Below are 27,046 nucleotides of genomic sequence, written 5' to 3' on the forward strand. Positions count from 1 at the left end.
AGGAAATGCAGCAAACAGTGTCTCCTTGTAGGCAAGAACTGAGAAATCATGCCTGAGAAATCTCACCTCAGTTCATTGCAGATGTACTACTACTAGCACCCTCTGTTACACAAATTCTGTCTCTGATAAGTGCTTCCCAACAACAACCACTGAACAGAAGTACTGTTTCAGACTGCCAAGTATTGTATCAGAAATCAATAGAGCATCAATTCTGAACTTTTCAACACAATAAATCGAGATGCCACGTGCATACAGCTTGAGTAAATATTTAGCCCTTACTGCCCAGACAAAAAGGGTTGTATATATAAATTCTATAAGCACGTGGAGAAATACAACAAGGAGAGAACCTGCAGCAACCTAATACACAGGATGCTGGATGTTGGAGATCAGAAACCTATGTTTAGGCAGTCCTTGCACTCTCTTATACCTGTAATTTACAGACAATCTCTTCAGGAGAAAATACTTATAGCTGTGTTTTGGTTCTAGCCCTTTCAGGCACAGTAGAACTCCCATTAGTCAAATCCAATACCCCGGTAACCTTATACAACCTGAGGTACTCTAACACCCAATATCCTTGGTCAGCTACAGAGCTTTAGAAAGTTTTAAGAGTCAACTGCTTTTTTCTTTGTACAGAAATGAGAGCATTAAAAATGCAGTTTTCCATTATGTTTGCCACAGGCAATATTTCTCAATTTGTGCAAGTCAGAAGAAAAAAAATAGCCTATTAGTTGTTAGAAGAGCTCAGCCTTTCCCCTGTAGGTTTTCATGTGATTTACCATACAACATAAATGTATGCAAATTAGCCAGGTAAATGCAGAATTAGTTATTAATATTCTTCTCACAGTTTAGATTGAAAAAAAGTTATGAATTTGCATAAATGGTACAACAGAAAAAGTCAGCTAGAATTAAATCAACCAATAAAGCACTCCTCCGTGTGCATACATGAAGACCCATATCTAAGAACAATGCAGGATTTTTCAAAACTATTGATCAAAAAATAAGTTACTTGAAAAGATTTATAGATAATTTTCTCTTGTACATATCGAAACAAAAAAAATTTAAAATAGATAAATACTGGTCCTACAGAAACCACTTCTTTCACCAATACTTGAATTTAAATTAGAAGTCTTTGCATGCCTGCTCTTCCATTCCAACCCATCAGCAAAAGATTTGTTCTGGTAGCACACGCATGACTCCATTCTGAGAAAATTAAAATACTGAATGATTATGACTAAGTCATTCTTCAGACCTAATAATTAAGCACAATTCCTCAATAAATCATGACTAAACTTTCTGGTAGTTTTGTTCTAGCCAATTCTATCATCTCTGTATTTAGTAATAACCAAGATTAGAACACAAAAAATTACTGAGCAACTTAAAGATTCAGAAATCTCAAGCCAGCAGAGAGACAATCTAAACTGAAAACCCACTTGACCCAGGGCTGCTAACAAGACTCATCAACTTCTAAAGAAAAAAAATTACTAGAAATGGAAACAAAATAAATAAATATATGAACAAACAAACATGAAAGGTGACAGCTAATACTGCTCATGGCTTAATACAAGCAAAAGCAGTGTGGATACTAGCATGTCCAATTGCATATTTTAAACTCCACACTATTAATAGGACACCTAATATGAGTGCATATTTTGCACTACTCTTGCATGCTCAGCTGCATCTGGATTTAATTTTTGCACTGATCTCTGTATGTATATAGGTACATGCCTACACACAAACACAGACTTATACACTGCATTTCATTCAAAATATAAATGACAAAGCGCACAGCATGGAGAAAAAGATTTTTTAAAAGGCATGTCCATGACAACAGATTGGGAAACCCTACCTTTATTTCCTAATGTCTTATACATAATTTGGACTGGCATTGCACTGTGTAACACACTGCATTATTATGGCCTATCTCATAAGTGACTATATTTCTCAAACCTACTAAAAATAACCTAGTAAATGGAAATGAGTTGCCAGACAAATGCTATTTTAGCAAGAGTTCTTGGAAGAAAGCAATACAGAGTTACTGTTTCTGCACTTAATGCTGAATTAATTGTCCCATTGCAACTGCTTGGCCAGGAAGAATATAATTTTTCTTGCGTTTCTATTCCATTGCAGCTTATATATCTGGTTGAAGACTGTAGAGACTGAAAATATGTTTTGCATCAAAGTCATACAAAAAAATCTAGCCATGTGTGTTAGGAGATGTAAACCACGGACTTCCAATTTTATTAAGCCATTTGTTTAGTATTTCCTCTTAGCATGGTCTAGCCCTGTGTATCTCTCAGGAAGGTCCTGTTTCTCCTCTAAGGGGGAATTTAATGACAAGCTTTGTCTGTTGCTGGTCTGGCTGGTGTACTGGAGTCAGACTTTTTTAGTGCAGAACATCAAAGCAACCCAAAGTTCTTCAGTGCTGGACACCACCAGAGGTGAACAGCAGCGGAGGGCTCATATGAGGCAACACTCTGAATCCAGTCCAGAAGCTTTTTGCAGTCATACTTTTATCATCTGTGCTTCCAAGTCACTGAGTCCAGTTGAGTTCAGCAACGCCTCAGCACAGGGCAGCCTGTACCCTTTACACCTCAAAGAGTCTGGCAAAGCAGATATTACAGATGCTGGAAGATCCAACTGTGCCTGCACTGTTCCTCTCATCTGAGCCTTGAACCAGTAAGAAAACAAAGCTCAAAGTTCTTGGCAAAGACTTTTGTTTTTTTATAAAAGCAAGAACATTTACGTTTAGAGTGAAGCTGTCAAGTAACTGCAACTAACTTGAGCTTCTCAGACAATCAGTTTGCTACTGCAGTGCTTCTTCTCATTAAAAAACAAAGAAAGCTCTGCTGGAAATAAAACAAAAGCATATCTTACTTTGAACAGACTTTTAGTTCCATTTAAGTTCCTGTGAAATATAACGATGTAGGAATGAAAAATGGACCATATAATTACTTCCACATGAAATATTTGCAGGCATTTCTCACATACAAGATTCCTCTTTCACAAATTCAAACTGTATTGCATACCTTAAAATAAGTGCTAACATTTCTGCATTAGCCCAATATAAATGACTGATGTCATATTTTCTATTGCAACAGACCAACATTTATTAACTAGAATGAAATAAAACCCTCAGATCTCATTACTGATTTCAGTGGCATTAACAAAACCAAACACAGTTATTGTACTACATTAAGACTGTATTAGAGAAAATTGCTAATAAAACAAGTTAATACTATCAAATAAAGCACTTAGAGAAAAATATATCCTCCTACTTTCCATAAGCTCTTTTGTACTTTGATTTTCCCTTGGTATCACTAGAAATAAAATGGTTTTCTTCAAGCAGGCTATCTAGTTTGCTAATTTCCATCTCTAAGAACCAGACATAAGTAAATCCTTTGAAGAGACATTATAGTCTTGTTAGTAAAGTAAAGATCTTTGTGATCTTTAAAGCAACATATTCACCCACATGGAATTTGTGGGTATTGTATCATGTTACTAAACTCATATACTTTATTGCACTTCATATTATCCATTACTAGCTTTGCCATGGCTGACACTATAATTAAAGAAGAGGGAAGGATTCTATTCTAGTCCATCTTTATGGGTTTGCCATTATCTTCAAAATATTTAGAAAAAGTTCTATCTTTCCATGCTATACTTGTAAATTCTGTCTGTTTACAAAAACAAATAAGTAATTCTACATGCATGTTTTTAGGGTGTGAAAACGTACATAGACATGAAATGTTAGTTTTGCTATTCACTTATGCAAGGCAACTAAGTACGTTTATGTCCTGGGGAGGAGGGAGAAGATGTAAAGATACAAAAAAGTCTTCAAGAAGTTTCAGGAGAAATTTAGGGAAAAAAGCACAAAATAGGAGTTTTAGGGGGTTCAAAAAAGGTGAGAATAATGCAATTTTGAATGTTTGAATGCACATGCAGGTACAAGAGTTTGCAAACACACTGCTTACAGATAGTAACTTTGCTCAAAGTTACTATCTGTAGTAACAGATAAAAGATTTCAGAAGGTTTATCTCTTGGAAAAGTTCTAATAGCACCTTGACACAGCCCGTACACAGATAAACCCAGAATTTTGCAGGATGGAAACCAGGTATGTATTAGGAAAGCTAAAGTTTGGAAAACACATCATAGTCCATTGTAATTGAAGCTCTTATTATGACAGGTCAGGATTCTCAGGGTAGAGACCTTTTACTTCCTTACAGCTAGTACAGTCCTAGGCCACAACCGAGTACAGACACAACATATGCCAGCACTGTAGTAATAACAGTACACCTTTATCATGTGAATTCCCAGTTTGTTCAGGTCCTGCAGAAGGCATACTGAATCATTCCATCATACAAGCCAGAAATTTATACCCAGTCCTTAGAACAGATATAACCCTTCAATTTGTGACCTCTACTATGAAAAATTCAGGAACACATTAGGCTCAAGTTTTCTCCTTAGTCAAAATTTCCAGTGTATGAGGTAATAGCACTTTTATTTAAACTTCTATTTTCTTTCACTTATCTTGCCTGTGTTCAATGCCACAGGACTTACTCATGTTTTGAAATTCATATTTTAAAAAGCCAACGTAGGTGAGAATAACCATAGGCTTATCAAGGAGAACTTGTCAGGAATTTGACATGTTCCAACTATGCCAGAAAAGGACTATAGTTTGTTGTAACTGTGACTGTGGGAAAGTCTAAGACACCCATGGGAGAGCTAACCTTTCATTATCTTCAGCCACAAATTATTTCCTTCTGAGTCTTCTTTTTATTTTTTAAGAATAATGTATACCACAGGATGTTTAGCCCTATTCCCAGGGATCATTCCCAGATGAACTCAAAATTAGACATATATGTGTACACTCTTCCATAACTGGGACTTAAAAGCCCTGGTGGTTTGGAAATTATTTTAAAAGCAATGAATACTGCATCAGACTTGAAACACATGGGTACCTCTTGAGCTTTTCTCCACCTGAATGCTCTAATTGTTCTCAGAAGTGAAGAGAGTACTCTACCTCGCTACTAGAAAAAGCCCTGTTTCACACTAACAACCTGACTAAGCAGATTGGGAAATTCTTATCTCTATTTTCTATCTGCTACTTCCTGATCCAAGCAAACACCACTGCACAGAAAACTTATTTCTCTACTCTTTGCATGTTAAAGAATTAAAGAATCAGTATACCTATGCTGTGAGCAGTTTCTAATGGTGTTTTTCACATGTAAGAACATACATATGGAAAACAATAGAGGACAACACAAAATAACTTACTGGAAAAACTTGCTGACACTTACTAACTTCAAAAGAGATGGACAAAAATTCTGCAGAATTCTCTCAACCACACAAGTGTTCATCATTGTCCAATTTAAGTGCCTCTAATCTACTGCATGCAGTGTCTCCACTTCTCAGGGTGCAGAGAACTCAAGACTCATGTTACTAGAGTAGCCCTGCCAGCCCACATCCCACTTTCTGCAATCATGAATATTCCCTTTAATTTTTGTCTCAGCTCCAGGCTAATCTACAACAACAAACATTTGCACTGGATATAGTTCTGGTAGCTTGGAAGAGTTTCATGACAGTGTGCATAAGGTGCTTCTTTGCTCTCATGTTTAAAAGAGAGTTCGACGCTTTGAGTTTCTTCAAAGAAATCTGGATACACTTCATTTACCTTAGTTAGGAAAAGAGTCACTGAAATTAATGGACTTTCTCCCTGAATTGCTGCAGTAAAACTTTCAGAATTCAGAAACTGACAACCAACCAAACAAAAAAATCCACATTTGAGATCCCATCTCTCACTTTGGGGTGTGGGGAAGCATCATAGCTGCAAATATGTGTGTACCATCTGATCTGGAGTCTTCAGCAGCAAGGGTAGCAGATGCTTTCATACATATCTATGAATTATACAATATGGTATTGTTGGCTTGAAGGCCAAACACACCCCTGAGTATGCCTACACAGATGCTGCAGCACCAGCTAAGGCAGGCCAGGCATGCCTGCTGCTTGCCCATCCCACTCTGACAGCTGCCTCAGGCACCAGGCGTCCTGGATCACAGAGAGGCGTAGAGTCCAGCACGCCCCAGCACAAAATCCAGCCAGGACAATCATAAACCTGGGTGGCTCAAGGCTTCTTCCAGAGACTGCACACCCAGAAACAATGACAGAGAAGGACTGTTCTTGTTCTGTGCTCCTAGTTAATTTTTAAGATCTCTATAAACTTCCAGTTTACCTCTTAGGGGTCACTGAATAACTTGTTCTTTAGCCAAGTAAAAGTGCTTGTGTATGCTCCTGTATTTTTCTCTTCTGCCCTTGTGAAATATCCTGCAGAGACAAGAATATTTTTTTCTTGGATCAAAATGGAATTTTTTTTTCCTGAAAGCCCATGAGGTGTGTAATCAAAGCTGGCACTGGAGCATCCTAATTATGAAACCCAGCAAGGCACTTTCACACACATTTTGTGGACTTCAGATTTCTTCTTCACAGAATATTCTTGCTAAGAAAGAAGAGGCCATGAAAACAATTCAGTAAACAGAACCCAGACTGTCAGTAAATAATTTTTCACTTCTGCCTTTAATACTATGGTCAAATTAAGAAAAACTAATCCTGTATTTGTAACGCCTTTTTTTGACAAAATCCTCAATTCTTCAGGTGTAGAACTGACTGATGGGGTGGGGGACAATGAATTTCAAAAGGAGGAGAGCTCATATTTGTTTTATTCAGAAAAAAACATGCATCTTCATAAAATCATAGAATGCTTTAGGTTGGAAAGGCCCTTTAAAGATAATCTGGCTCCTCTCCGCACCACCCCTCCATGGGCAGGGATATCTCTTACTAGACCAGGCTGCTCAAAACCCCATCCAGCCTCCACCAATAGAGCATCCACTACTTCTTTCTCCAGTAAAATCTCTCTGAGTAAATAGTTTTCTCCTAACATCTAATCCAAACTTACTCTCTTTAATTTAAAACAGTTTCCTCTTGTGCTAGCACTATATGCACTCATAAAAAGTCCTTTTCACCTTCGCTACAGGCCCTCGCTAGGTACTGGAAAGCCGCTGTAAAGGCTCCCTTGACCCTCCTCCAGGCTGAACTACTCCAGCTCTCTCTCAAGGTGAGGTGCTCCAGCCTCCTCGATTGTTTTTGTGGCCTCCTCTGGAATTACTCCAACACATCCTTCTCATGCTGCAGGTCCCAGAGCTGAATAGGGTACTCCACATGGGATCTTACCAGCATGGAGAAGAGGAGAATCACTTTCCTAAACCTGCAGGCCCTACTTCTTGTGCTGAACTCAGGAAGCGATTGGCTTTTTGGGCTGCAAGCATACATTGCTGGGACACGTTGAACTTCTCATTAACCAGCACAACCAAGCCCTTCCACTCAGGGATGCTTTCAAATCCTTGCCTGTATTTGTGCTTGGAATTTTTCTGACACAGATGAAGGACCCTGCACTTAGCCTTGCTGAAACCCATGAAGTTGGCACATGCCCACTTTAGGCATGTTGAAATCCCTCTGGACGGCACCCTTTCCCTCAAGACCATCAACTGCAGGTGTCGCCTGCAAACTTGCTGAGGGGGCTCTGATCCCACTCTCTGTGTCACTGACAAAGATGTTAAACAGCCCCAGTTCCAACACTGAGCCCCAAGGAATGCTGCTTGGCCCTGGTCTCCACCTGGTCATCAGAGCTCTTGAAACTGAGCTAAAGAAAAATAGCAAATCTGAAGTGCTACCAGTGCTAGCTGCTTTCTGCTGAGCTGAAGTGACCATTTTCAAATCCTTTCAATCTGTGGTGAAAAGATCATTACCATGCTAGTCCCAGGAAGTCAGTCCTCCTGCCAGTAAGCTCCTTTGTTATGAATATGGAACAGATGGAACCAAATCTATCTGCTCCATAGGAACAAAAACACTTACAACCTAGCTCTCTCTATTAAAGACTCTACTTAGCTCCTTTATAGCACTGGCTTTCTGTGCACTGCTGTGAGGTTTTGACTTTATAGAAAAAGGCGCTTCATAAAAGAAATAGTTCTTAGTTCGAAACCAAAAGCAGCCTAAGAACAGTAGAAGACGAATGCTGTGTTTAACCCGCATGGCTCCTTGGAGATATGCAAATATTCAATTACTATTTTTTTAAAGCTATGAAAAGGATTTTTTCTGAGGAGGAAAGCCAGCCATATGTTGCAGAGATTGTGCATCAATGACAGTGAAGTACATAGACAGCAATAGACTACTTACTCTAATAAAGGTTGAATCTATCTATGTTATTGCAAGAAATTACATGGGTTCTTTTTGTAGATATGTAACTGTGGATCAAGATGACACTTCCCCAAATAAATGTGTATCATTCTTCGAAAAATTGACCATTTTTGGCAGGAGACAAAACCCTCTGAAATTCCCCATGAATACAAGAAAAGATTTAATACATCAACTTATCTCTAAATATTGCATAGTGTAGGACCTATTTCCTAAGGCTTTAACAGAAACTGTATCAATATTACAATTAACTTTGCAGACTGAAAATATGCACAAATATGCACAGATTTACTTACTGACTCTGCTCATTAAGCAAGTACATGTAGAGAATCTGACACTTCTCTTTCCATCAGAACAATAACAAAAGCTAGCCACACATGCGACATGTTTACATTCTCATAAAATCCCATACAACAAAAGTTGGAGGCCTCCTTTACTCACAGGTTAATATGTTAATGCTTTTACCATTTGGCTGCTTTTTCAGAATAATTGAAATAAAGATTTCTGTTGCAGAATGCTTTGATTCTGACTAAATCAAGTCTTCAGGCAAATCTCCCCTCCACCAGCAAAGGCACAGCTTGCCTGAAGTCATAACCTTCGTGGGCAGGAGGGAACTTGCCTTGAAACAGATCATGAAGCAGATGTTTTATGCCAAATCAGAGTCTAGGGATACATAGGCTACTGCAAATAAAACTCTTCTCCTGTCTGTTCAGTCATTTCAATTCCCTGCAGCGTGAAATACGAAGTTGCCAACAAGCGGCCAGTGCACTACACAGCACAGCAGGGAAAGCAAGTGCCACAGATGCACCAAGGGCTGGAAAACTCCTTCATTAGCTCTGCTTTTCAGCCCAAGTGTGAACAGTGACACGTGGGCCATTCAAAGAAAGGTTCTTGTAAAGAACCAAGTTTCAATCAGGTCTAATTATAGAAATTGTGTGCACTTGCTTGGGGAAGAAGGAGTTTCATATGGCTGTGCCACAGTTCATGGTCATTAGTGGCTCACAAAAAATGTGGGGTTTTTTAATTACTTAAAAATTTTTGCACCTAAGAAATATGACAAAGTATCCATCTTCAACCTCACAAAAAAAATCCCATCAGCTTGCTGTCAATTCAGGGTTCTGCTGAACAATTCACAACAGAAGACCTAGAGAAAATCTTGTTGTTAAAGAAGTGGGGTACCTCCGCAGCAGGAGAGGGTACAAGCCATGCTACCACCACCTCTGTGGAGGTTTTGCACCTCTTGAGCAAAAGACCGAGAGCAGGGCAGTATTCCAGCTCACTCTATTACTGGTTCCTCCTTCTAAATATTTCCATCTAATTAAGGTATTACCTATCTAGAGACCCTTACTATTGAAAGACTTATATTTAAACCCCAGTTTTAAAACTTTTTTCTTCTTAAAAGAAACCTTGTGCTTTCAACTCAGTTTCTATCCACATCAAAACTAAATGACTCTTTCTTGTTTTTCTAAGGTAAGAGAAGCATTTTGTGTTGAAATGAAGGAACAGCTAACAATACAAGACAATCTTAGTCCTTGATTATGGCAGATCAGAAATGGGGCTCAAGTTGATGATAATATTTGTATTTGCACTTAAAACACACAAACAACACAAAAAACTGGTAAAAATACAAACATACAATTCAAATCAACCTACTGAAAAGCTTTCAGGGTGTTTACTATCCACAACAGACATCACAGTTTCAGAACAACTCTATGCTTCATGTGCAAAGCATTTTAGAAATCAGGCCAACTATTTAGATACCTAAGTGACAGCTAAGTACTTCTAAAATTATGGCTCAAATTGGCAATGCTAAACACTTCGGACATATGGCCTGTAATAAACACTATTTATTTTACCTATTTTGGACTGGGATCAAGAAAGAGTAGAGTAGAGGACACAGAAACTGTATTTACCCTGGGTTTAGGTGGTGGTTTTGTTGGGTTGGGCTTTTTATTTGTTTGTTTTGCCTTGGTTTATTTTGTTGTTGTTTTCTTTTCATTGTGTGTTCAGGTATATTTCAGATCAGTGTCCTAAAGCTTAGACAGAGTCCACTTAAATATAGATGCACCAAAACCAATGTCATTTTCTGCGGCTCAAGTCAAAATAGACCATGAATATCAAAATATCTATATACACAGTTGTCAGAATTTTTTTTCAGAAGTTCAGTTAAAGTGAATAATTTTTTGCATGCATGTATTTTCTTTTCCAATCTGATGTAAACCTATGAATAAGAATTTATGCCTAGAAATTCAAAAAGCTAGAATAGCTTTTTGAAAAAAAAAGCTACCTAGGAAAAAAAAAAAGCTACCTAGAAAAAAAAAAACAACCAAAAAACCAAAAAAACCTCACTTTTTAATCTTTTGTAACTCCTTCCCTTACAGAAAGTTATAATTTCAGAGTCTGCTTTTTTTGGCCTAACATACATTTGATTAAGAGCTAAAGCAATTCCATGGGACTTTCTGCTGCTGTTTTATTTTACAGATATATATATATGCTGTTCACAAGCACTCTGAGGAATGGAATACAACTTTGTCAAAATCCAGCTGTATTCACACAAATACTAAGAGTATTAACTACAATTTACATTTCTAAAGCATAATGTTTCTCATTCTCCTAGTCAATACAGTTCCAAAATTTTCCCTTCCTTTTCTTCCCACAACTTTAATGAGGCAGCAGAGGTTTACCAAAAGATTAATTTTGGATTAAGATTATATTTCACTCAAAAAAAATGGAAACGTCCTAGGCAGAAATATCTCTTCTCAGCTAGATTAACATAATAAGAAATATTTTCCCTAGGCAGCCCTTTACAAGGGTTTTCTCCAAGCTACCTCTTAACTTACATCTTTTGAAATTAATCCATAATTTGGTTAGAAGCAATGCTATTACCTCTGATAAGAACAAGCAGCTGGGATTTCCAAGCAGGGACTGGCTCACAGGTCTGGGACTCTCAAATCACCACAGACACTGACCACATCAGGTAACTGCAAAGCCACTGGCGAATTCACTTTGTCCTTCAATTAAGAAGGCAGACATAGTATGGCATGACAGGTAGTTGGGAAAACTCCAGGGAAAATGAACATTTTATATATTGCATCCCAAAGATCTGGGTTGCAAGCTTTTCTAGAAGTTTACATATTTCCTTAAGGAAGCTGATCACATTTTTCAGAGAATGACTCCTTCTGCTATTATCTTCAACAGGATAGATTTCAGCAGGAATGTCTCTCTCTAAGTCACATCGGTTACCACATTTGTTACCAAGAAGGGAAAGGGAATTAAGCGCAGAGAGGAAGTAAAGTTAAAGACAGACACAGCTCTACCACTAGAGCTAAATTTATCTTTAATCTCATTTTCATTTTGTGAAAATGTGTAGTGATTATGATTATGCCAGAAGACAAGAAACAATAGCTGACCAGATCAGCCCATAGAGGAGAACGATAATCTATAATAATCTTCACTGGCACGTAAAATTACAAATATCTTGCCCTTATTAGAACATCTTAGTTTGTGAAAATTAGCATTTTGATAATCACAACAGCTAAAATTTTACCACTTTCTTTTTTTTTTTTTAGAGATCTAACCAATATCTCCCAGAGAAATTGTGGAGTCTCCTTCACCAGAGATATTGAAGAACCAACTGGATTCCACCCTGTGCTCTGGGATGACCCTGTAGAAGAGAGAGGTCAGACCAGATGAATCAGTGTGGTCCCTTCCAACCTTATCCTTTCTGTGATTCTGTGGTTCTATAATATGAGACCCTTTCATATTATTATTTTATAAATATACAAGGTATATATACATACATGTATGTATATCCATACACACATACATATACATGCTGAATTCATGGTAAATATAGGAAAAAATGTTAGTCAGTTGAGAAGAAAACATTGTTCCAAATATTTCATCTTTTTAGAAGAACAGTATCCCTAAGACAACACTCATCCTTACGAAAAATATCTAGCAATAGGTTTTATGCTTATATTAAGCCAGGAAAATAATCAAGTGTTCAGACGTACGGTATTCATCAGCTGCCCCATACTGATTTTGGGGAAAGAGAGGGTGCATTAATGTCATGACACAAGATTTCAAAAACCTCCACAGATCAGAATTGTCCCTGCAGAAATCTCTTTATGTTTGAGGTTGAACAGAAGCATTCCCTATTACATTTGACTATTAGCCACAGGAAGTTTCTCAGGGGAATAACACTACCTCTACCAATTTTATCATACCCTTTTCTTGTGAAATATTTCACTGAAAATAATTGGAACCTAATGATCCTTCAGAGGAGTCTCTACATAAAAGAAAGAAATAATAGGAAGAAATGTTCTGTTTGAGACTGTTCATTTTTTTCACCAGATCCCTTGACATCCAATGGGAACTGTCAGAACTACCAACCAATTAATTTTCTAATCTCTTGTATTAAGTTTTTTCTCCTTCAACCCTTGTTTGTCTCCTTTGTGGCAAACAAAAGATTTTTCACTTATGTTTTGATTTCCTCAATTTTACACAATGCTTAAATGTGAAAGTGGAAGCAAAAATGGAGATACCATGACAGAATAAAATATAATACGTTTCTTTTTTAATAGCTTGGAAAATGATAACGTCAAAAAGTAGTATGCTAGGAAATTTATTTTGTCTGTCTGAAACACGTGAAAGTCTGCAGGTCATGTTGGTGGTTTGTCCTGCATTGCTGTTAAATCCTACAATAATAATTATGTCCTCTTTCTTATCATTCTAGTAATTTCTTCGTATCCTGTGCCAGGTTCATGGGCTGCTCCTACAGTGTTCCAGAGAACTACCTGCAGAATATGAAGGGGTCACCAGTACTACTTTTTCTTGGAGATCCATATAGGACTCGTAAAGCTATCTTAAGGAAAAAACTCAAAGAACAAAGAAAGCATGAACAAAAATCTGCTAAAACCACAGGTAGACAGACTTCTCACTTCTCTTATTGGAATCTGGACTTGCCAATCATTTAAGAAATGTGGGCCTGGTTTGTTTTTTAACCTCATTCTGCTTTGTTGACTAACCTGTTTCTGTTCTTAAAATGAATTACACCATCTTGTGTCTCCACTGTATAATTTCATCAAGAAGGCGACAAATCATAGTGGCAGTGATAGTCCTCATTGAAGTAGAAGGCATAGTAAAATACAATTTTCTTCAAACAAATTGCCAAAACCATTAATCTTTATCTAAATGCCCATAATAACTGTTTTGTTCCCTGTGACAGGTGAGAGAAAAAAAAATGTCTTCCAAAAATCATTCTGGCAGCCAAGCTGCTTGTTAATAAAACCTGGAGAAACATTTGTGATTAATATAAGTTACTAATTCCTCTTTTAATGCCTAAATGTGACAGTGACTAATTTACACAGTTTTGCTTAAACTGCCACTGAGTATTTCAAATGGGACTGTGAACAAAAAAAAATGCTGTTGCACTGGTGTATGTTTCTAAGCAAAGCTACCACAGGTGCAAGCTCTACAGAGGAGGAATCCTATCTCTGGCAATAACTTCCAAACATACTGGTTGACTGTTCTGCTTGGGCCTGGAGGAAAGAGCCAGCAATGAAACCTAACCAACACTATAAGCTGGAAGTGGCACATTTCGTATGGGCATGGAAGTCTGTTAAAACAAACTGCAAGGGAGCTGTTGGTTTTGCTACCTAGTTGGCAGCACTTTTCAGCGGCACAATGAGAGACTGCTAGGCTCCTCCTAATTTAATTTTGAAACTCATCACTGCAACAAAGCATGTGAGCTGGAACGTGGGTACTTAGCAGAACACCTCCAAACAGTTGCCAAGGAGATGCTTCCTTTCCTCAGAGGCAGCCTTGCTCACATTGTTCAAGTGAGAACCATGTAAGAGAGGTTTCCCACTGCCACTCATGAAAAAGAAATAATATCCATATTTTAAGGCTTCAGACAACTGGTTCAAAAATAACTATCTTTGTCTTGTAATAAATGTGTTTAAAATATATTCTTACACAGTCATTAATTTCAAACTCCGGTAGCATTATCATTTACCTCCTTATATTGAACTGCTAATAAAATAATTATTTTCTTAATTATTAACAGGAACTGCATGAATAACTTCATGCCAATGTGGCAAAAAAAAAATTCTTGACTTATCTGTGCATCACTAGCCAGAAGCAAAGAGGTGTTGTTAATAAGCACTCTTCAAGAGGACAGGCTGCATTCCTTCACAGTCCTGAAGATCCTCAAGAAAGGCACTACATTTAAGGCAGACAGCAAGTCCTGATGCAGCTGCTGTTACAAATTCTGTCTTCAGTCCCAACACAGGGCTCTGTGCTGTAGGAGAACAGTGTAGTCTTCAGTGCCTCACACCTGAACATCTTATGCAAAATCTCAAAATATTAGAAGTAGTCCAGATGCAACTACAGGTATTGAGATAAAGGAAGATGACCCAATATTACCAAAAGCAGATGTGCAAAAAAAAAATTACTTAATAAGAAATCCAACATCATATCTTCACAATATCCTCACCTACAGCTCTTAAGACATAATGTATGTGAGTTGAGCTGTTCTGGTTTATTTTTGCCTGAATGCATTTTGAACACCATTATGACTGAATTGTCAGGGCTCTTCAAATTGATTAATATATCTCCATTCTGATTATCTTTCAAATAATTAAGATCATTTCACCCCCAGAAGATCAGCAACAGCCATTTTATTCCCCATAACTATAAAATGGAGCTTGGTTACATTTGTGCATAGAGGTATGATACAAGTGAGATTTTGATACACCTTCAAGCCATTCTTAATTCCCTAAAGTAGTGCTGTATCTAGCTGGCTATACCTCCTGATACTTTAATTATGAAATATGCATGATGTAAGAGGAAGGCCAGGGAGATTTAGAGGCAGTAAAAATCTCATTTGGCCAATAATGTGGATGACCTACTGTTTTTCTGAGGGAAAGTGAAAACATTAGAAATTATGAAATATTTTTCTGTCATTTTTCAGAATAAAGTATTTCTATGTACTTCTGAATACTCTTGTGGAAAAAAAAATCATATTCTACAGGATTTATACTGACTTGCCAAGGATCTTGGAGATAGAAGTATTAACTGCAGGTGCCATTTTGGGCCCAGAGTCCTGGACATCCTGTCCAAAGAGGGCACATTACTTGGAAACAAGAAAGAATTCTTGAGAATTATTGAGAATTCTGTAATGTTTTCCTTTTTCAGAGACTCCTCTAATATCAGAGGGTTAGGTAGATTAGAAACAAATTTCATGTTTTTAAAAATTCAAGTATTAAAAAAATATGGAGTTGAATGTTGAATATTAACTTATGAAATAAGATCATCAGCCAATCGCTCAGCATGTGGAAGTATTTTTTCATTGAGGGAGTTTAGTTTTGGTCTAGTGGTTGCAGGCATGCATATATAATCAAGTTTGTATCATGACACATACAGTATCACCCAAGAAAGTGCTGCCTTGGTGATTTAGTCTGAGGAACAGAGAGGCTTAACATGCTGATGACATGGAGGCAATGAAGTACAACACTGTTATTCCAAATGTCATGCTATGCTATTTTCATTTCTGTTGGCATCTGCTCCATGTTACAAAATGCATACTTCCAATACAACAGCTCATTAAACAGGTTTCACTTTGCTCAGAAATCAAATTAGAATACTGTTACAGAGTTACAAGTCCTCACATAATTATTAATATTACTCTCCACTTCTGTGAATCCTTTCATCCACGGAATCCACGTGCTTCAGTTTATTAATCTCCGAACATTCCAGTGAAGTATCACTGCAATAAGTTTCACCCACCAACTTAGTGCAGCAACCTCTGAGATGTTAAGTTGTAGCTGCTGAACATCAAAACTGATTTAAAGTAAGGAATGATGAATGGTCCATCAGGATTTAAAGAGCTGTGAGCAATTCATTCAATTGTACTGTTCCAGCAGAACACTAAAATTTAAACACCTACTATTAGGAAAATTGAAATGGGATTTTTACAAGAATCACAAATGTAAAAAAAGTACAGTTACCAGTAGGAAACATTTAGTCTTAAGGCAGGTGCCTCACATACAGATTCATCAAGTTCCTAATACTCCCTAAAAGCCTTTTATACAAGGTCTAACACACATTTTTAATGCTTGTGATTGGATGATCAGGTAACAGTCAATATATGCTTTATGTTTCTGCAAAATGAACTAGCCTTTGTCAAGCAGCTTAGATGAGAAAGAAGAAAAGGCAGAGAAAAGAAAACCCTTCATTCACTTTTCTGTTGTCACCCTTTTACCCTTCCTAAAGACCAAGATCAGTACTTCAGTAGAAAGTAACACATCACTGATCTTCACATGAGGTGAAGACCTTATAAAATATGCCATAGACAATATTCAGAGATGCAAGGGAGAATAACCTCCCCTCTTTTATTTTTCTGTTGCTGTCAGGACCTTAATGGCACTTCAATTTTTGAAGCGTGTGAATCCAAACCCTCTTTATTAAACTTGCTTTCTGAAAGACATTCATTCCCTTTGAAAAACTCAGGCAACAGAGACCAGTGCTTCCATGGGTTCTCTCTTCATTTTCTTACATGGATCTCTCCCAAGTCCCAAATTATTCAACAGCTTTTAATGTTCCCTTTGAGGATTCTAGGAACACAACCAATGTCAAAATCTATTAGACACTGGTGATTATTTCTGCTTTCTTTTAAGCAGGACCAGTACTTAATCTTTTTCTGATGCTTTCTAACAGAAACCGGTCCTTTAATCTACACACTAAGCTAAGCTTGAATCCCCTTTAAAGGTCACCTTCCTTGTCTGTTTAATGTTATCACAAAAAAATATTTTTTTAAAGTACACATTTATCAAACCCTTTCAATTGCTTTGATTTCATTCAGAACATCTCAAGTGATTCTAGTAAACCAGCTATGAAAGCAGGATTTGTAGTAGACTGGCATGTCTGATCCCACTGTTGTCAAAGAAGAATCATTGCTTATGTTGATCAGGTCTCGATTGAAAGGTTAATGGGGAACCTGGCAATAAGCAATGTTTATCTAAAAGAGAAGTGCAATTAACATGCTAAAAATGTTTGTGATTCCCTCAGCATCCTTTAATAATGTTCTTTAGTAAACCTTCATTTTTCAGTTTTTGGTGCAAACCAGGATAACCAAAGAGAGAGTTCCAAAAGTCATCTTTGTGTTTTTGAAAATCAATGAGGAAATGTAATTACCAGCAGACCGTGAATTAACTAACACCTGTTGAATTGAAGACAGGCTGCCTTTTTTCACTTGCTGGAAGACAAATCCCATCTTCACTTTCAAAACAAAATACATGCTATTTAGATCAACCATTTCACAACTAAAACCAATTTTTAATAGAAGTTTAGCCTACAAGTAAATAAACTGACTTCACTTTTCCTGCTATAAGCTAAGTATGTATGACAAGATTTACCATCATCCTGCCTATTCATTCCTCTAAAGCTCATACAGCTCTCTAAAGCTAAACTTTGTCCCAAGTCAAATCTTTGATTTTGAGTCCCAGTATTTACAGATTCAAGACAGAAAAATATCCAAACTAGGCCTTTTTAGAGCATGTAAGTCATTGATATGAGAGGACATAAAACATCCATAGTTAGGTTTTCTGAAAGATTTTTTCATACAACTACGCAGTGAAAAGATGACTGCTTATTAAGAAACCACATATTGTAAGTGCTGGATGATTAAAAAAAAAAAAAAAGAAAAAAACCCGTAATTTCTAGAGCAATACTAGTTAAATATTACTGTGCTACCCCAGCTGGGATATGACCACAAAAGCACTGACTGACTTCCTCTAAAAATGTAAGTATTGTAAGCAATCTAACCAAACTTTTAGCCAAATTGCCAATAGTAACCTTTGATTGATTCTCACAGTCTTCAGGATGCACATGAAAAGTCTCATCATTTTCTTTAAATTATCTCCTCGTCCAGCAGAAATTTCCTCAGGTAAGTCAGGCTCAAAATCTGAAAGTGTACTTATGCCCCCAGACAGTACCTCCTACCAACAGACCTATACTCAGCAGCATAAACTGCTGTGCTGAATACAGCAACTGGCTTTGATAATGCAAGATCTCCAGGTTTATAGCAGGATGATTAAAAAAACAAGAAGTGTAGTTTTTTTGAGGGGCTCACATTTACATTTTCTGATAAGACAAAATTACAGTTCATAGTCTTCCTGTTCTTGCTCCCACTACATCAAGCTAAACCTCTAGCAAACATGGAGATCCCTAAATCAAATAACCACCTTACAGTGAGTCATGCCTGCTCATGCAAAACATTGATACCCACTAATATTAAGCTGGTGCTTGAGCAAGAGCAATGAGATGTATGCAGCTGTTTAATATAATTTTTTTTTAGCACATGAAAAATACCTGTTATAGAAATTATTACAATTAATTACAGTGAAGATTTCTCAGTAGTTTTCTCCTGTATGGTATCACAGGCTATTCGACCTTGCCTCTGCAAAGTCACCTTTCTTAATTCTTGCTATACTGTATCCAATCCCAGAAGAATAATATCGAAGCTGGCAGTCTGGAAGCTTCTAGGATCTTCCTCATATTGTCAGGTCTGTGTTAATTTCCATGAAAAGTGAAAACTTCACTTCCTAGGCTAGCTGCTGATTTATAGAGGGATATGTACAGTCCTTCCCTGTGAGTTAGGACTTCTAAATTCTGCAAATAATTCCTTATTAAAAAGCAAAAATCCATAAAGGACCAGCAGCAGCAGCAAGCAGCGGTAGTTTTGAGTCCTGCCCCATCCCCAGCAATTCAGTGGCTAAGACACTTGGAGAGAGAATTTCAGTATGGCTCTGCCACAAGATAGAGTCATACTGAAATGGCTCTACCTTGTGGTAGAGCCATACTGAAATTCTTCTCTTCGAAATTCTCAAGGTTTTCTTTCAGGTGGAAAGAAGTGAACAAGCACAGGGCAAGTCAACAATAACAATATGAATTTAGCTTACATATTGAGATAAAAAGACAGTAGCCCTCTCATAAATCAACCTGATCACAAAATGTGGAATTGCATAGGATAAAGAAAAATTGATAGAGAATTGTAGCAGAGACTAAAGAAAACTAATAGCACAAACAAACACTTAACTCTTAACCACTCACAAAACATGGTAGAAGGGAGTAAAGTGAGCAAGTTTAGCTTAACTGTCATCAAGAACTGCTACTGGCTAAACAAGAGCTCAGATAGAGACCTTATTAATACAACAAGCTAACAACCTAATTAATAGACAGAAGTAGGAGATGTAGGTATTCAAACACTTTTTTCTACTTCTGTTCTTTCCTTAAAATCCTTATAATCAGAGAAGCCTCCAGATGTCTGCAGAATGATTGTCCAACTATCTGGCAGCTATTAGAGAAAAATGATTCCAGGATTCAAGACTGTTTCACAGTCTTTGGAACAGGGTGAGGACCCAGAAACAGAGGTGGAACCAGCTAACAGAAGACACAATTTTTGCATTAGAAATAGTGCAAATCACATGCTTTCCCATAGAAGGAGCAGCTAAGACTGTCAGGACGGAATATCATTTGAATAAAAAACCTCAGAGTCAGAAACTTCAGGAAAAGAAGGAATTAAATCAGAGAAAAAAGGGTAATGCAGAATAAACCCAAACAGAAAAAATATAAAGGGAACATGTAACAGCAGGTCTCTTGAGAATATATTCTATGAGAAAAAGGAGTATGGGATGGTTATATGTTATTAAGAAGCATATGCACAACTGAAATAACAATTTTACAAACTGCTTCTTAATTTAGCCATTAACACATGAACTATTTAAAAATATTATTTTTAACTATTATTAAATTAAAATAGTAACAGGACACTATCCTGATGTGATGACAAGCAATACAATTTCACCAAAGCTTTCTCAATTGACAATCAGAAGCTTCACACAAATAAATGGTGCTAACAAAGGCACAGTGATAGTGACACATTAAAGGTGAGACAAAAAACAGCATAAGCATTTTGAAATAAACTAAGAAAGACACATGCAAGAGATATAACTAGAAAGAAACAGCAGCAAAAAAAAATTATACAAATAAATCACAGGTTTTTAACTTTTCATAAGGATTTTTAAAAGATGAAAGGGGCTCCTTTCTCAAGAAGAATAGAGGGAAAAAAACACAAGTTATGTCTAGATATATAAAAAGTAAAGCCTGCTTACTGTTAGCAAAAATTGTCAGAATCTTGTGGAGAACAGAAAAGAAGCTAGTGAACTGAGAATAAGAGCAAACCTACCTTGTCATTCTAGGAAAAAGGTATAGGTGTATATAAATGAAAAGATTCACAACGATCCAATTACAAAATAAACAATATACATAAAATCTTTGAGGATATGATAAAAACACCATAGATATTTTACCCATAGATAAGTACAAATTATTGAATTCTTCTCGGTAATAACTGGACTGATGACACAGAAAAGATCATGTACCACACCCTCATATTAGTAAAGCTTTTGATACTACACTGGTGCTTTCAAGAAGAGAACACTTTTAAGCTCTAGCTGAAATCAACGAAACAGCTTAGTTTGGAAACTTAGGTCAAGATTCTGCAGAAATCTGTACCAGCCTGCCTCTAGAGACATCCTCCTTTTTATTTCAACAGCCCTGATGTATACTTGCCAAATTGTCACTTTTACTTAACACATTACCAACTTATCTGCAATTAAGTTAAAATAATGAAAATTATATTATCATTTTTGAACATACAATTATGTAACATTCTACATGTTAGGATTTTTATCCTTCCTAGCTTTTGAGTTCATCTCACTTTGCACAGTACCTCACCTTAACCTGAATACTGAAACTTCCAAAGGATATTAAAGTCAATGTCATGACAATATTTTGTTTCTGCTTTCTCCATATTTCATTTGCTTCTGTTTCAGTAGTACTACTATTTTGTTTGTTCTAAGGCTGGCGTACACGAACCTGAGATGAGCACCTGATAAAAACTAAGTAAAAATTGAGACTTCAGGTCATGATCTATTATTTACTTTCCCCAGCCCCACAATGAGCACACCCTAACTAAATAAAAGTTAATTTCTCTGTAAATATTTAATAACCTTTTCTTCTTTCAAAAGCAAACAATCAGTACTTTTGATTGCATGACTGTAATGCTGAATTCACTTGCTCAATGTAAATTTGATATCAGATGGGTAAGATTTTTTCCTTGCATTATCCTAGAATGAACATGCAAAGAATGGAGAGCCAAGTTCATCTGAGCAATATGTGAAGGCAATGGCATAACAAAGAATGGTGGTATTTTCCAAATGAAGAGTTCAGACAAAAAGACAGTGATTGTTCACAAATTATTTCCTTTTCTGAAAATAATGGAAGCAAGAGAAGCAAGCCATATCCTTAAAAGGTAAACTGTGAATATTTTTGACAGAACACCAGACAGTAATAAAGCTAACCAGCTTTATTATTTCTGTCATATTTCTGTCTTTTCAGAGGTCTAGACTACACGGCATATTTTGTAACCCTTTAACAGAACATGCCAGACTGATCCTATATAATCAGTTTTCTCTCTCTCCTTCAGAGAGGGCAAAGATTTCAGATCTACTACGCAAAGGACACCTTTCATGGCAAAGCACTAATTTCTTTAACATGCAGATGCAGAAAGGTAACAAAGTGGTCTCCAGAGCCTGAACTAGCACCTGCTTACAATTTTGATGAGGAAATAAGCAACAACATTTCACCATCTTCTTTCTTCAGCACAGACTAAGAGAAAAACATTACAGGATGGACAACTATGCCCTGAGAAGGTCGGCATATTATAGTTAACTTATTGTACAGTGCTTCTCTGAAACTTCTGCAAATACCCTTATGTGAATATTCTTGTTAATTCCCTCAGCAAAGCAAAGGGTGAAGGAAAAAAATACTTAAGCTACAGAAAAGAAGGAAAAATGCTTTTGTGTCGCTAAAACACAACTAAAAATTCAATTTCAGCTAAGCTTATCTTAAACTAATATTTTTCATCTCATTGCTATTTTTGTGCTATTTTACCTTTCATTAAAAAAATCCATATGAATGCAGTTGAATATCATAAAGCTCTTCAAATTTTAAAGCTCTTCAGAACAATTACTTTGGAGGGAGCCCTTGACAGGGGGCTTATAGATTTTTAATGAAAGTTATATGATTTTTAGTGACTTATTGAATTTGAGCACAAATGAGGAAAACCAGGCATAAGCAACCTTGGTATGTTTAAATTATAGCATCTTGCTTGAGAGTTGGATGGACTTTGTATGTTCTGACATTGACACTATTAGACAGCTCAAGCTGAGATTTCCTTTTTTTTCTTTTTTTTTTTTCTTTGCTTTCATCTTTGGTTTTCATCTTTATTAAACATTTATTTTTTTATTTTTAAAAAATTTAGAAAACTAGGGCCTTTTTCAGGCTTGCAGCTAATGACACAATTCCAGTGCTATGCTTTATTGCACCTTGTGATGACAGACTGCATTCCTTAGCTTAACTGCTCCTGCTTACTTGACTGATGATGCTCTGGAACTGAATTTTAAAAAAACTAACAAAACAAAACAAAAGTCCACCAAAAAAATTGCACAATTCCAAGGGAGCCTGATAACAGAATTTTGAAATACACAGAACTCTCGCTGAAGTGACACAAATAGGACTGGGCCTTCACAATCCAGATTTGTTTATTCCTGAACATTATCTACTTAACTCTGATACCTTTATACTATTTTTCATCTCAAACCCCAGATTTAAATTACATTATTTTAAATATTATTTTAAGTATTATTTTTATTATTGTGTTTCAGCACAAGAACAAGGCACAGTTTTTCTGATGAAAAGGCACTACTCACTAGAGGTTTTTACTTGATGGAAGAAAAAGAAATTAATAGGAAACTATCCACTAAGACTGTTATTTCCCTGTAGATTATGGAAGGGGAAACAAAAATCTCAATGTTGAAGAAATGAGGCTGAAAACAGGGATCATACATACTCAGTTTCTCTGGTGAAATGAGGTGGAATGACTGTTCCACAGTAGAAAGGCCAGCTACACATATGAAAGCAATATTTATTGGGATCTGCAGTCTATGTAAAGCTTTCAACTCAGTTGTCAAAAATGAAAAACAGTATAAAAATAAAGCTGGAGCAGTAAAAACCTGTTAGGAGAGAAAGCTACAGGTACAAAAATGAGTTGATTAAGTAAGATCTTTGTTGGGATTATTAAAGACATGAGATAGTTGAAATGATATGACTTGTACAGTGGAGTCAGGGAATCAGTTTGCCTAACCCACTGGGTTTTAACCTACTGGTGTTTTTACTTCCTTAGACCAATGTGATGTCTCCTGCATCTTGTGCCTGGAGCAGTCCTGATGCAGATCTCCTCACCTGCTTGCCTCCTGCTCCCAGAGCACTCCTATTGCCATGCTGACAGAAACAGCTCACCCATGAAAAAGATGTAGGGGAAAGGAAGGTAGAAGAAAGAAGCCACTTGGCTAAATACTAGGATTACTTGGCCTGAGAAATTACAGTTTTAAATACCACTGGGCTACTGACACCAGCAGCATAATATCACTTAAGAACTACACAGACCTCACTTTCCTTGGGTGATAAATACAACAGAGACAAGAGTATTTCATCAAAGCAAGTAAGGAAATTGAGGTATGCCACATACAAAGGATTAATTATTTTTCTTCATATTTGGGGACAATTTCTGTCCTCCCCTTCTTGCCCCAACTCAGAATGTAGAAATAAATGTAATGGTGCATTTTGCTTTAAAAGTCAGCTGTAGTTCAGTGAACAGGCTGCCATGCTATTTCATGAGAGAAAAGAAGCTATGATTTAATGTCATTTTCACTAGCTAGATTCCTAGCTAATGTATCTGGGGATAGTTTAAGCTGTGTTCACTATAAGGCATTTGTGTTATATACCATTTGCCCCTCTGTATTTTCACAGAGTATAGGTGAAAAAATAGCTGTGTTTCTTATACCTGCTGTGCATCAACGGTAAACCTCTCCATACTCACAGATGTAGAAATACTCCCGGCCTGGCCTGAACTCAAATCCCAGTGAGAAGGGCGTGAAGAGCTGGAACTTTTCTGAGAACTTCAATGGTCCATTTGGGGAATGCGGCCGATTACACTCCCACCTCTTGAACCCTTTGGAAGTATGATCACAGGAGCTGTAGCCATCAAAGTTCACCATGTACAGAACATAGCGTTCGGTCTTATCTTCTGGCACCGAGTCTTCATAGTGAGGGCAGAACACATCCAGGTAGTCATTGATGCAGACATCGATGTGGTAGTCGCCTCGCTGGAATCTGAAATCACAGGAAGAGTTCAAACATAAGCACAGTTATCTCAGGATGACCTTGTTGTAGGGTGACATTCTCATATGAAAGGGCATCACTAATGGCACTTCATTTCACCCCAGCCATGCACATTCACTTTCATAAATGACCCTTACAATTCACCAGAGCTATCAGAGACTTATTATGCTTATATATGATCATACAACTTTTGGATAAAGGTTTTGCTCTTACAAAATAAGTCTGTTGCCATTACCCACCCAGTTATAGGCTATCTTTCTATGGTTTATTGAAAAATAAACAAAGAAAGTGTCTGTCTTATTTGGCTGGTTTTTTTTTTAATTGAAGAAAGAAAAATGAAGCACCAAAAAAGCCAAAATTGTATCAGCCTTCCCAAATCAGTGTCTACATAAACATCTGCATATGCATGCAAATAAATAACCCAAACATATCCTTTTCTCTGCATCACTCAGTAATCACTCCTGTGCTGAAAGCCGATTTGACTGCAAGTACTTTTAGTTACTGCAAGAACACAAACAGGTTATTTTTTGTCATAATAAGCAACAGTTTGTCAAGATGCAAAGAAAAGTCTGTATTGTTTTTAAAGAGATATGAAAAGCAGTGCTTCTCCTTTGCCAAAAGTGCACATTGAAGATGTTGCTCTGTTCAGATAAAAGGATTCTGGGATACAAATTATCAGCACTCAGCCTAATGTGACAGATCTGAATGAGTGCCAGCTGAGAAATGCAGTGCAAGGCACCAGCCCAGATGCATTTTATTATTGCTGTTATTATTACTGACGACTCCTTAGAGATGTGGGATTCTTGTTTGTTGGGGGCAGGGAGGATTTCTTTGTTTCTCCCCTGCATGTTTCACTTATGTTACTTTTCTAATGCCTCCTATAGTATCTGGAAGTATGGGGGCAAATTCCCTGCCTTCATGGGAGCTTATACCATGATAGATTTAACGATTCCATAAACCAGGTCTGTGCATTCATTAAACTCCCTGGAGCAGCTAAAGAAACCAACCACTGACCTACTCCACTTCAGGCTGACTGGGCTACTTGTAGCTTCTCTCTTTCACAGCAGCAGTTGTCAAGTGTACCACAGAGCAATAAAAAGGCCATGACAGATTTAACTATAATACTTCTTTTTAGCTGAGGGGCATATTTTAAACACCTGATGGGCTTGAAATCTGCCATCTGGATCCTTCTATCTAATTTCAGAGAAAAAGCAATGATTTGCTGGCCCTCCAAGGATAAATTCAGAGCAAACTACACCTTTTCATATCTCTACAATAACTTAACTTCAATAAAATAGCTTTTTAAAGGGGAAAAACTGAATACGCATCAAAGCATGATAGATCTGTATAATTTCAGCTAGTGCACAGCATCACAGTTCCACTCTATAACATGGAGAAGCCTTTCTGACACAGTTCTTCCAGGAGAATTTACATTTAGCAAAACTGTTGGTCAAGATACATATTTTTGTACCCCAGTGCTTCCAAAATCTGTCACCTGAACAGATAATGTCTTAACACTTTTGCAAAAATATATTGTCTTCAAATTGACATCTGTTCTCTGAATCAGTTAACAGTATGCTTTTCTTACTGGTAATGAAAAAGAGTGTAAGATACAACTAGAAAAGACACATTCAGGCAAGAATATCTCTATTTTTTCAATTACAATTTTAGTAAGTAAAAGTTGATACATCCTTATATATAACTGTGTTTGTGTGCAGACAGGATTTTTGTTTGTTTGTCTGTTTTACCATGTAGGCGATAAACTATTTCGTTTTCTCAAGGTTACCTCTTTTATCAGCCTGCCTTCACCATAATGCCCAACTACAGTTCTGTGACACAAACTATATGCTTCCAGTATTACACTTATGTAATACGTTCAAGATCACACTGACCCTCTCTACCATTAGACTTTTACAACACAAATAACCTTATGTGAACTGCTTTTCCACATTATTTTAAAAGTCAATGGAGAGCAATAGGAACTTCTGTTGTTCTGATGTTCAATTCATCCAGTGTCTTTAGTGCATTGTAATCAGATGGATCACACTTCCAGAAGCAGCTAATTCTCTCCTTTAACCAAAAGCAGAGTCTGGAGAGACACTTCCCAGACAGTTTCTGTACTGTAAATAGCTGAATTTGAAGGGAAGAATCCAACTGCACAGCCAATGACAATGAGGATTATAAGAACAAGGAGACATACAGTGTGACATAAATGTGTGATCACACCTTAATTCCAATTTAGCAATGAAATCAAACTTGTAATCTGCACCAGTGAGATGATGCAGAAAAAGCAAAATCAAACCTCATCTGCCTCCCTTTTGGCAAAGCTTCCCTCTGTATTCTTGCAAAATAAACAAAACCACAATGTAACCATCCTCTTTGATCAGTGGTATTTTAGTAGATTCCATCTTCTTTCTTTTTTCCTAAGTGTTTAAACAGTCGAGTATCTCCATTCATTCCAGCACACCCAAGAATCTGAAGTGCTCCCTGCAAA

General features: G+C 37.0%; 1 protein-coding gene across 1 annotated transcript in view; it reads right to left on the reverse strand.

The window, feature by feature from the left end:
• The window catches only part of EFNA5 (ephrin A5), a 205,358-nt gene that overhangs the window by 14,680 nt on the left and 163,632 nt on the right, over positions 1 to 27,046 (reverse strand). Inside the window, exon 2 of the mRNA XM_066568984.1 lies at positions 24,251 to 24,543. Within this exon, the coding sequence (XP_066425081.1) occupies positions 24,251 to 24,543 (293 nt within the window). The remainder of the gene's footprint in view (positions 1 to 24,250; positions 24,544 to 27,046) is intronic.

The sequence above is a fragment of the Molothrus aeneus genome, chromosome Z (assembly GCF_037042795.1).
Source record: "Molothrus aeneus isolate 106 chromosome Z, BPBGC_Maene_1.0, whole genome shotgun sequence".
Classification (NCBI taxonomy): Eukaryota; Metazoa; Chordata; class Aves; order Passeriformes; family Icteridae; genus Molothrus; species Molothrus aeneus.